The sequence below is a fragment of the Pyrus communis genome, chromosome 13 (genome assembly GCF_963583255.1).
Source record: "Pyrus communis chromosome 13, drPyrComm1.1, whole genome shotgun sequence".
Classification (NCBI taxonomy): Eukaryota; Viridiplantae; Streptophyta; class Magnoliopsida; order Rosales; family Rosaceae; genus Pyrus; species Pyrus communis.
This window is the reverse complement of record NC_084815.1, coordinates 3,151,170-3,163,386: the sequence shown is the minus strand read 5'-3', so window position 1 is coordinate 3,163,386 and position 12,217 is coordinate 3,151,170. Positions and strand designations below refer to the sequence as shown.

At 36.7% G+C, this 12,217-nt stretch overlaps 2 protein-coding genes across 2 annotated transcripts; one reads left to right on the top strand and one right to left on the bottom strand.

The window, feature by feature from the left end:
* Window positions 1-4,266: 4,266 nt before the first annotated feature.
* On the bottom strand, window positions 4,267-5,181 carry LOC137711887 (RING-H2 finger protein ATL70-like). Its single transcript, XM_068451043.1, has one exon. It carries the CDS (start codon window positions 4,973-4,975, stop codon window positions 4,466-4,468), a length of 510 nt encoding a protein of 169 aa, XP_068307144.1. The 5' UTR covers window positions 4,976-5,181; the 3' UTR covers window positions 4,267-4,465.
* Window positions 5,182-7,348: 2,167 nt separating this feature from the next.
* LOC137713140 (uncharacterized) lies at window positions 7,349-8,738 on the top strand. The gene is made up of 3 exons (XM_068452400.1): window positions 7,349-7,739; window positions 8,004-8,108; window positions 8,219-8,738. The coding sequence occupies exons 1-3, from the start codon at window positions 7,425-7,427 to the stop codon at window positions 8,528-8,530; spliced, it is 732 nt and encodes a 243-aa protein (XP_068308501.1). The 5' UTR covers window positions 7,349-7,424; the 3' UTR covers window positions 8,531-8,738.
* The last annotated feature ends 3,479 nt before the right edge of the window (window positions 8,739-12,217 follow it).

Below are 12,217 nucleotides of genomic sequence, written 5' to 3'. Positions count from 1 at the left end.
ACATATATGTATATATATATGCTTAGATGCAATTTACCTTCTGGCTTCGGGTTTGAGGAGGGTTGACATGTGCTCAACATACCATCAACTATCGATCTGGGTGCATATGAAAAATTGATGGAAATGCTAGTACGACGTTAGTTAAAATTAAGGAGAGAGACTAAGGGGTACTAGAGGAGGTTTCGATAGATGAGCGAGCTAGTATAAACAAAGCGAAGGAGAATGCATAATTTTCCTTTTTTTTATTTTTTTCTTTTTGAGGCCGGTTTATAGTTTGGATGATTTTGAGAATTATTTGTGTTTAGTTCACTAGTATGCTCACATATATATGCTGTCAGTTAGTTAGGATTTATTTAGGGTATTGGTAGGTAGGTATGTGTTTTGTAGTGCTTTATTATCTATTGATTTATTGATTCAGAGGGAGGTGGAGAAAGGTGTTTCGGATTCATGCCGGCGTATCATGTTAAACTGTTAAACCTTGCCGAGGAAGGATCTAACCACGGATATTATGAAGTAGACATTGGTTTTCTGCACAATGTCGGGACCAATACTCTTGTGAGCAAGTAAATTTTCGGACGAATACAATGACTCCCTATGTATTTGGCTTGTAATTACTTGGGTTACTAGGAAAAAGAGTGACGCTTGTTACCGAATAGTATTTTCTCATGATCTCTTTTTCATCTTGTCTTACTGATGCTTAAAGAAATATGGAGATCGGTATTGCAGAGAAGCTTTGATGAACTACGGAGGAGCTAAAGGCATGCTATAAAGAAAACTTCTGCGAGTTGAATGGCAGATCGATGTCTTGTTTCATTCAAGCTCTGGAGTTTGGTGTTCAGGATGGACAGAAAATTCGGGACTTCCAATTTCCGTCAACGAGAGCGGAGAAATGTTTTTGATTCAAGTTTCAATGTCGTTGGAAATATCCATGAGGAGAAGGGAATTTGAGGGGGTGCTTTACGAGGGATTACTAGACTAGGAATTTTTTCGTTCGTGTTTTGATGAATAGAGTTGCTCCAAGGCTCATCTGCAAGGTCTTTGCATCTTCAATTTCAGCAGTTGAGTTATTAATAATGGTAACCTGCATTGGTAAATGACTAACATAGTAGTTTCATCGATGACATTCTGCAAATGGTGAAATCCGAGGGTGATTTTATTGTGAATTTGCTTGTATGTTCATCAATGCTTCTTCTGAGGGTGTTTATTTTTATAGAAAACTTCATTTTAATCTTGGTCAAATATGATTTTTAGATTAAAACCATGAGTAAGATGAAAATCTAATTTTAATCCATTGATACATTAATAACCTCATTTATTAATTATATTTTGATTTTTTAATTATTTATTTTTTCCTTCCTAATTTTAATGTTAATTTTATTTCATTATAATTTTCTTTTTCATTTCATTTATCGTAATATATTTTGTTGTAAACATTTAGATAAATTAATTTTTGTTATACAATATATTTCGATGTACTTTGTCTTCTTCATTTAGGTACATTAAATTCATTATAATACATTTCGGTGCATATATTTAGATACACACATTTCAGTATATACATTTCGATACAAACATTTAGGTACATTAATTCAATATAATACATTTCGGTGCATACATTTCGGTACACATATTTAGGTACATTAATTTAATATAATACATTTCGGTGCATATATTTTGGTACATATATTTCGGTACTAATATTTAAATACATTAGTTCAATATAATACATTTCAGTACACATATTTTGATACTAACATTTAAGTACATTAATTGAGTCTTTCAAGTTTGAAGAATGTTAAATAAAATTAATAAATAAAAAAACTCTTTTTTGGTCAAAAAATAAATTAAAATTTGTAAATTAATAAATTTAAATATTTAATGGGAGACATTATAGAAAATGCTCATTAATTTTTTCGAATTAAGGACACATCAAGGGATTATAATTAATATGTAATCTAACACCATGTTTATTTTAAATCTCAATATTCTTAAAGGATTAAAGTTAAAAAAAACCCCTTATTTTTATTGTTGAGTTATTAGAGAGACGGGCCAAAGACCCACTTCCAACAACACCACTATTGTCCTAAACTTGTTAACTACCACTTACATAAGTGTGAGATTTTATCACAAAAGACATCGGTGTTAGGTAGAGTGAGATTGAGATATTTAAACTTTTTTCTTCTTTCCCTCACCGATGTGGGATAGCCAACACGCCCCCCGCACGTAGGATCCCAATTAGTGGGTCACACATGGGGATCACACATCTACAACCACATGAAGTTAAGTCGGAACTCAACCAACACGCGGGGCCGAAGGGGACCCTCCCCAATCATTTGGCAGTATGTGGAGCCAAGTCAGGACTCATCCATATCATTTGGCAGTATGTGGAGCCATGTTAGGACTCACCTCCCAATCATTTGGCAGTATGTGGAGCCAAGTCAGGACTCATCCATATCATTTGGCAGTACGTGGAGCCATGTTAGGACTCACCTATCGCGCGGAGCCAAAGAGGACCTACCCAATCGCGTAGCAACATGGGCCTGTCCCCTGGCTTTGATACCATATTGTAATTACCATCTACCCAATCTGCCATATGTAGAGTTTTTTCACAAAAGTCTCGATATTAATTAAAGTGGGATAGATAATCATATTTAAACTCTTTCTTTCTTCTTTCCCTCACCGATGCAGGATAGCCAACATTTATCTCCAAGCATTTTTTGAGCATATATATATAATATTTTTTTTTTTCATTGCCCCCTTTCATTTGCAGATAGTTTCAAGTAGCTATTCTGCCAATAAAATCCCAAGTTCTTCCTTGCCTTAATATGCTTTATGAGAGAAGCTTGAATTTTTTTTTTTTTTTGGCAACGTTGTCATGAGCATCATTGGCAGCAGTATCGGTTTTTTGGAAACCATTTTAGCTATTTTAAAAACACTTTCGTAATCTCTCCTGTTTCTCAAAGCAACCCAAATTTTTAGATGACACTATTGGCAATGATCACACGAAGGGTCAAGATGAGACCGACGAGAATTCAAATGGCCATGACGATTGGAGTTGTTAGAACGTCAACCACAACCATGACGGTCGGGATCATGACCCTTTCTTGATTCGTAAGAACCAGGACCATGATGAGAAGGGCCAGAGTGTTCGGAGGAGGTGAGTTTGGCAGTGAGGACCAAACCAGTGGTCAACGAGAGAGAATACATCATTTTTATGAAATGTTCTTCCTGAACAAGCAAATCATAACAGTCAATAAAGGTGAGAGAGGGACGAAGATGAATGGAGGTCGTGAATGCCTTGTATTCTTGGCCAAGTCCGTCGAGAATGTTTTCAATGAGTTCATTCTCATTACTAGTGGAGCCAGCAGAGGCAAGTGAATCAGCAAGTCTCTTAGCATGTAAGAGATAGTTAGTGATGGAGTGCGCGGAGTCTCTCTTTAGAGTGTGGAGTTGATCATGGACAATGTGCATCACGCGTCATACGTCATTGAGCAAGGAATCAAGATGGACTTGACAGAGGAAGAGAAGTCACTTTGATCAAACTAAGAACTAATTTGTCCAGAGTGTAAGCCGGATTGAGGCAGTGGATCTGTGCAAATAATCGATTATAGTAAAGGTTTTCGAAGATTATAATATAAAGCTCTCATCGGTCCTCATTTTTATTTAATAGGGAACCATCATCGAACCTTTTTGAATGTGTACTGTTGCTAGCCACAGTGTCTTCTAAGCTATGGATTTCAAGAACATCCATAAAATGGGACACCATGGGAAATAATTGCTGCGATCCATGGAGGTGGTTATCATATTGGAGATACTGAAGGAGGGGGGAAGGGAGGCAGTAGGAGAGTTGGGAGGTTGTTGCAGTGGAGATTATACAGTTTCGATAACGAGGAGCGTTAGCTCTGATACAAAGGCTAATAACATATAAGAAAACATAAATTGGTAGAGAGTGAGGGAGTTAGCACAGAGAGAACTAGCGAAGAAAAGAAAGATGCCTGTATTTTGGAAGCATAACTCAATGGTTTGTGTATTCACATAGCTTTGAATCTGTACATTTTACAAGTTAACGGTGTACAACCAATTAAGCGATGTAATAAAACAACAAATATAAGTGATTCGTGTATTTGTTGAATGATTTAGATTCATGGTACTCTTTTCAATATTGTCATCGCCCCGTTTAATTTATCTTCTCATGGCTTGCAGATGAGTAGACTTTATACCAGTTTCTGTTCCTGCCACAGGAAACCATAAACTCCTTAAACACTGTATGAAATGAGATCTCAAATTATTCCGAATTCGTACAACCAGATCTCAAGCTACATCAAAAAGAAAGAATTGAAAGAAATAATTTGACTATGGAAGTCTAACTCCATCAACATTTGGGAGAGAACTCTAATGATATGTATTCTAGTGGCTTTTCTGTGTACAAATAATGCAAAAAGACTGAAATCAATCGGCTCCACCATCAGTCACGCCTGCTAGCCAATGGAACCACCTCGGCCAGAGGAGTTGACAAGGGCGTTGGGATTGGAGACGTTCTGCAGACTGGACACGTAGGATTCAACCGCAGCCACGGATCAATGCACTTGAGGTGGAAGAGGTGTCTACAATCTGGCAGCAGCCGCAGCATGTCGCTGTTCTTGTAGTCGGCAAGACATATGGAGCAGCAGGAGGCAGTGGAGTCTTTCTTTTGGAGCTTGGCCTCGGAGTAGAGCATTTTCGGGTAGCTTTGAATCGTGTTGTCATCGAGTCCTATGTCCACAACAAAGTTTTCCACGCCGGCCAGATCCATGGCGTCGCCAGCGTTCCTGCGTGTGGGTGGGGCAGGCGGCTGCTGAGTTCTGGCGCAGAAGTAGGAGGCAAGGGTGATGGTTGTGATGAGGAGGAGGACGCCAACTGATACACCAATGCCATAACCGAAACTACCAATGTTGTTGGAACCGAGGAAGCCGCCAGAGTCGCTTGTGGCGTTCATGATCTCTCTCTCTCACTTCCTTGAGAAAAAAGGATTGAAAGGTAAGGAGGAGGAGGAGCTGCAGATGACGATAGAAGCGGTTTTGGTTTTGTCAGCCATGGCCTCAATGACAAAAGAATTGGTTATTTGGGGAATCCAATTTTTTTGAAGTCAACTAGTAGCTACATGAAAGAGAGAGAGAGAGAGAGAGAGAGAGAGAGAGAGAGAGAGAGAGAGTTTTGGTGGAGTTATAATTAAGGGAAGATGCAGTTGGACCTAAGTAAAGAGAGGGGAGGTGAATGAGGGATTACCTGTGAATTTCTTTGCGTTAGATTATGGGTTATGTGTCAGCAGGTTTTGAAGGTCAACGTTTTGTGATATACTTTTTCTGGTTTAGCTGTTTGTTTCTTGTGAGTAACGTCTATCTTTCAACTTAGCATCTCTATTTCTTATATGATTAATTGGCTAATTAGTCAATTATGGGGAATTGCTAGCCAGCTACCTCCCATGTAATCCTTCATCTTCTACATTTTTCCAACTCGTTTTCATCCTGTCATGTCATTTGACAATCAAAATTGTCTGACTTTTAGACCATCTTTTAAGAAATTATCTCAACTTAAAATCAACTAAGTAGAATTGCTGTCTAACTATTATCAAATAAACAAACAAACATAGTGCTTTGAATATCACAATATTAAAATGACTAACCGATTTGCAACATAGTTGATTCTTTACAGGAATGATCTCTTCTACTACAAATTATTTCGTTCATAATATAACATTGCAACATTAAAAAGAGAAGATAAATATGGTAATCTAACTTCTAGATAATCTTTTGAAAATTATCTCTACTCAAAATCAACTGAAATAGAATTGATTTAGCTATCTAACTGTTATCAAATAAATAAACGTAGTACTTTGAACATCAAAATACTACTAAAACGACTAACCGATTTGCAATATGGTGGATTCTTTGCAAAAATTATCTCTTTTTCCGTTAATCGTTTCGATGGTCATACAGCATTACAAAATGAAAAAGAGAAGATAAATACGGAAAAAAAAAAATGGTAAATAGTAAGATGGCTAGTATTCTCCATTAATTAATTATATCTCTCTCAACTCAACCAATCATCTCCACATCTGGTGTAATTCTCTCTTATTTTTTTTTTCCAATCTGTTTGGGCGTGCAAAGCACGTTCCATACATTGCAAGGATAGTTGGTGTTTACTGCTATTTTATATAAAAAAGAGGTAAGCTGATTTTATGTGCCCACAGAAAAGTTGATGATACAGCTATTTGAATATCCTCTCTATAGAGTTTCGGTAAGATATGAACTGGAAGTTAGCATTTGTTTTTAGTAACAGCCTTATTATACAAATAATTAAATGAATAATAATTTGGGGGGTGTGTGTTGTAGACCCTTCAATGGATGTAACTGTTCATCTTTTCTTGGTTTTTAAAATTTTTGGTGATGCATTTGGTGGCTGTTAGATTCTCGGTCAAATATGTAATGACTAAAATTTTAAGGGTAAAAACTCTGGAGTATAGATACTCCGAGCATAACAAAATTTTCGGCAAGACCAGATTGTTTCGTTACAAGTATGGAAGGTTGCGAAAACCTGTTATATCGAATCAATTCCACAGCTTCTTTTTGGTGCTTTTTCTTGTAGATAGAAAACTTATCTTTTATAATCTCCGCAAAATGCAGGACTGAAAGAGAAAGTTTCTTTCATGACTTGTCGATCTTCTAACTTTAACGTTAAGAAAATTTTGAATTCTATTCCATTTCTTCTATCAACATACTTTCAGTATGTTGAATCATTCAATCTTGTCCAAAGTTGGCCGTTATGTTATTATGAGTAGGGATGATCAATGAGCGCCCATGGATACTCCATGTGTCACCTGTTGGAAAAATTAGTTATAATATTATTGTTATTCTTGTGGGTCAAGGATTAGGATTCTTTGCCCCTTAAATTTGTTTGTCTTGCTTGTTAAGTTAGAGTTTACTTTCGTTTTATTATAGAATGGTTTGTACCATAGTTTGTGATAAGTTTGTTAGTCAGGATGTAGTCTCCTTGAATTAGTCTTCTTGGTAATTTGTAGTGTTTCTTTACTTTCGATTAATAAAGTATTATTTTATATTCTGTTAGTATGCTCATCGCGTATTTGATTATAACTTCACCATCATCACCATCACAAGCATAAACACCGTCACTGCACCATAATTAACACATGTCTACGCTTAAACGGACCTCTAATTATACGCATCATGTCGTATATTCGTACGGATTTTGAGCCCCCATCGTTTAAAGCCTTGGGCCTTTACAAACAGTTCTTTGCTTTTCAGGCCCAGTTTCAATCTCTGTTTTCTCCAACAACTGGACCCACATCTCCAACTCCGCTTCCTTTCCAGCTTAACAAAAAACCCATTTTCTCTGTCCTCCAAGAATCCCCAGTCGCCGGATCAACCATGGCGGTGATGTCTCCATGGACGACGACCTTGATGATCACGATTATGATGATAACGACGGTCATGCATGTAATCGACGGCAGCGACAACAACCCCGTGTACTCGCCGTGCGCGGACACGAAGGTGGAGAGGTCCGACGGGTTCACCTTCGGAATTGCCTTCGCCTCCAAGGAATCCTTCCAAGTAAACGGCACCGTTCAGCTGTCTCCTTGCGACTCTAGGCTCTCTCTCTCCTCCAATGCCCAGATCTCCGTTTTCCGACCCAAAGTTGACGAGATCTCCCTCCTCTCCGTCAACTCCTCCTCCTTCAATCCGGTTCGTTCTCTCTCTCTCTACGACTCCTCTTATTTCTTTCAATTATTTTATATGGATTTTTATTTTTCAATTGTTAGCTTTAATTAGGGTTTTGATTAGCTTGTTTATTAGATTGAAATTGCATTTTTTTGGGTTAAATTTTGAATAAAGTTACAAGCTTTATTAAAATAATTACAAATTTTTTAAATTTATTACAGGCATAGATTTTTTACAAGTTTCGAATTCAACCCATTAATTCTGTGTTGTTGGTATTGAAAATATCAGGATACTTATGGGTTTATGGTTGCGTTTGCCGGGCGAAAATATGCTGCAAGGTCCCTTCCTACTTTTGTTGCTAATGGTACCTACACTGTCACCAGCTTTACCCTTGTAAGTATTGACAATGGAACCGAAATCGGACTTTGAATTGGAATTCTTTCCCTGCCCTTGTGATTTTCTGCGCAATGTTATATATAGCGAGTGAAATTTCGTTTATGCAGGTGCTTGAGTTCAACAAGGGCAGGCTGCAGAACTTGTACTGGAAAAAGGATGGGTGCTCTAAATGTTCAGGGAGCTCCGACTTTGTTTGCCTCAACAATCAGCACTGCGCCTTCAAGACCTCGAGCTGCAAAAACCATGGCGGCTCTGTGGACTGCAGCCTCGGAATCCAGTTGGCATTTTCCGGCACAGACAAGCACCTTTCGGTTCTTAACTCATGGTATGAAGTGGCAAACCTCAGGCAGTACTCGCTCTATGGTCTTTATTCGAATTTGAAGGACTCCCTCAGTAGCCAGTACAGCAAGATTTTCTAATTTAAACGGTTTCTGCCATTAGTCTTGTAATTTTCCTACTGCTCGTACTCACTAGGTTTCCTCATCTGTTTCGTTGCGTTTGAGGGAAATAGTTGTTGTAAATTAACTAACTTTGAGGATCTGTTTGTGATTACTGAAAAGGAGATCGATGTCTTCACATTCGTGTTCTGCTTATTTGTGACATTTAATTCGAACTCCATTTCTGCAATGTAGCATGTTGCATATTTACTTTTTAGGTTGCAATATTCGTTTCTATTAGAGGTCATTGTCGATGTCATGGAAACTAAAAATGTATAAATAAACATAAACTCCCTAAGAGATTGGTATAATTCTTCACTTTAGTCCATGATAATGAAAATCGATAGAAGTGGTTTCTAAGTTTGTACATTGTAAATCATTTTAGTTTTTCGATGAAAAATATGTCGATATTCTTGATAAATTGTCATGACTACATGACCATCTTTTTAAGGGTTTTTTTGAAACTAAACTCCTCCACTTAATGAGGATATTCTCAAAATGATTTCCAATGGACAAACTCAATAATCACTTATATCAATTTCTATGTTAGAGACTAAAGTGAGAAGTTATGCAAATCTTAACGATTAGTTTGGCTAAAATGTCACTCCCAGAATACTAAAACCTGGAAAGAAAGTAAACGGGAAAAGAAGAGTACAACAAAATTCAAAGTGCAGGCCCAAGGATTGCGCTTGGCCTTTCAGAAACAAAAAATTGGAAAACTTAAGAGGGTTTTTGTCTGGTTTCAGTACCACGTAGTATTTAGTTTTACGAGTATTTTAATTGTTAAATTTTAAATTTTTATCTTATCTTATTTATTTTTCATATCCTTCAATGCAACCTAGCATTGAAGAAAAATTGAACTTAAAAGATTGGTTTTTAAAGACGGGGGCCGTAATTAAAACTACATTGACATTTGGTAGGCAGAACGGGGAGTTCGGGAAAGATAGTAAGTACTTCTTATATCAACTGTAGGCTTCCGTGCTTCTTACTTTTTTTTTGGTACCATCCCATTCCTCTATGCCATTACTGCATTCACTCTATCCATCCAACAAGCTCTCTCTCCGGCAGGAGACAGGAGTTTTGAAGGGAACTACTAAAGGTGTGTATAAGCCCTACATAGCCGTAATTAAAACTACATTGACATTGATTTAGTTTCGTTTGAGGAACCTTTGGATATCATTACGGACATCCTCATCCAACACTCCAACGTGTAATTGAGTCATCTGATAATAAACATGTGCAAGAATAATGTTTCAAATTTGTGGAATTTTATGGATAATTAAACTAGAAAATCAAGAATCCTGAAATGATAAGAGTTCCAACGAATAATAAAGGAGTGTAAAGACATAATTGGTCACTCCATTTAGATTATTACTCATTAGAATTATAAAGTTGCTTCTTGAAATGTCAGAAATAGAGTGCAAATAAGAAAATATTGTCATGATATTAATCATAACATATGTGTGATTGTGTAAATCATTAATAGATTGTATTTCATATCCCTTTATGATTGTATTACTTGCAAGGCAATTCATTTTATATAAGTAAAGGCATTAGGTTTGAGGAATATCATACGCATAATTCTTCAAGCCTTTCTTCATCTCTGTGCCGCACTCTCTCTCTACCTTCATAAAATAGGTGACAACAAAGGTTGCATTATTACACTCATTATCACACTTTTTGGGTCGAAGATGTCATAATTTGAGAATTCCAACGTAATTCATAGACTTTCTTGGTTCAACCAGTGAGAATCTTCGGGACCAAACCTCAGAGATGCATTCAAGTATTAGCTAAAGCCTCCGCATGAAACTTGATGGTGTGATCGAGGTCGCTGACGCAGTACACGGCGTGGAGAAAACAGTGCTTGTAAAAAACCACCTTTACCCCAACATAGTTTTAAAAGCACAACAAAAGATAATAAATTATCGATAACACCCCTTACATATTCTACTTGACAAAAGACCAAATATAACTTTAGAACTCTATAGAATTGTGACATGAAAAAATATATGTATTTAGCATAAGAAGCAAATTGAGAGCAGAAAGTTAAAATAGACGGTTGAAATAGAAGAGTCGTAAAGCATCTTGAATTGCGAATACATTTAACAATAAGAATGGGTAATTACTTGGTATTAGTTTTCTCCAACATCTTAATATTTGCAAATTTATTTGAATTTGTGATAAAATCATTACTTGTTACATAATTCTCCAGAGTTGATATTGAAGTATTTAACTTTCAATCTGATTTTCATGATAAATATGTGCGGTTCATCATCTCATTTTCATGATAATATGGATTTAGAATGTGTGATGGGTATGCATGTGTGAGAGATTGAGAGCAACGAGATTACAACATAATTTAAAGCACATTGTCCGTAATTTTTTGGATTAGATAACGTCGACAGTACTGTACTATATTCCATTATGCATAGATTATATATGTCATGCAAGAAACTCACTTGAAATAAGAACTTGTGTGTAAAATTATACTAGTTTGCTTTGTGCAGTATGAAAAAATTATTTATGTTGGCGACGTTACATTTATATTCACTAGCATATTAGTCTTTTTTGAGTTGGCCGTCTTACGAGTTGGCGGTGTTCATTACATTTATACTAAAATGTTACTCTCTTGAGTTGGTTGATTACATTTATATATACTTTGGTGAAGCTACATTTACAATAGAACATTACCCTCTTTTGAAATGATAGCGGTATATTTACACTAAAACATTACTCTCTTTTGAATTGGTGGTGGTCCTACATATATATTTACGCTAAAACATAACAAGTACAAGAAAACTAGGCTTATGTGGCGACAAGACATTCTATGGACATATAAGTTAACCACATTCAATAGGAGAAGAACACGTGGACTATATGCTCAAGATAATAGTTTTACCCTTGACAACATGAGTAGACCACAAAATTACTCTAAGGGAATAAGATGTAGTTTGCCCGAAGGTGATTGAGCTTTTATGCCATTAGTTGACCATAGGCTCTTCGAGCCCCCATAATATGTTCTGCCATCAAGTCATACTTGATCAAATGATGGCAGGGTACCGGCTCTCTGCAGTCTCCCATTAGGTGTCTGGTATACCTGCACTTTTACTAATAGAGGGATCTTCAAGAATACTAACTAGCAGGATTACGGAGGCTAGCATGCATCATTAAGGACTGCCTAGTTACAGTCTCCCCTCCCAGCTACCGGCTATGGATTCTTCCTTACAAATAACAAAGTGAATTAGAGTAAACAGTAACGTTAACCCCCACTTACTACTCAGAACCCTCTCAAATTCTCTTTTCTCTCTACTACTTTTTTGACTTCAACATTAGAGGCCTTTTGACGGACGCCCTCTCCCCTTTTTTCTGGGTGTCCATCAATTAATTAGCTAACCATGGTCGTTCTCTTGTAGGTGGAATTTTGTCAAATTAGCCCTGTACGAAATTTTGCATCCACGCATTCATCACGAAAATATGAAAACTTGCCACATTTGACTATATGTGACGAAATTATGTGTCATTGCTTACGGCATCTATACATCATCACCTATAGCACGCATGACGAATTTTACATTTGTCACGTATTTTTAGTATAGGTAACTCCGCTTTCTTCACTTGGTAACTTTATGTGTGACAGAGTATGGAGTCACAAAATACAAAAGTCTGTGA

Excerpts from the sequence above, each read along its gene's own strand:
- LOC137713140 (XM_068452400.1), top strand. The coding sequence starts at position 7,425 with ATGGCGGTGATGTCTCCATGGACGACGACCTTGATGATCACGATTATG. Across the intron at positions 7,740-8,003 it reads ACTCCTCCTCCTTCAATCCG|GATACTTATGGGTTTATGGT; the intron begins GTTCGTTCTCTC and ends TGAAAATATCAG. Across the intron at positions 8,109-8,218 it reads CTGTCACCAGCTTTACCCTT|GTGCTTGAGTTCAACAAGGG; the intron begins GTAAGTATTGAC and ends TCGTTTATGCAG.
- LOC137711887 (XM_068451043.1), bottom strand. The coding sequence starts at position 4,975 with ATGAACGCCACAAGCGACTCTGGCGGCTTCCTCGGTTCCAACAACATT.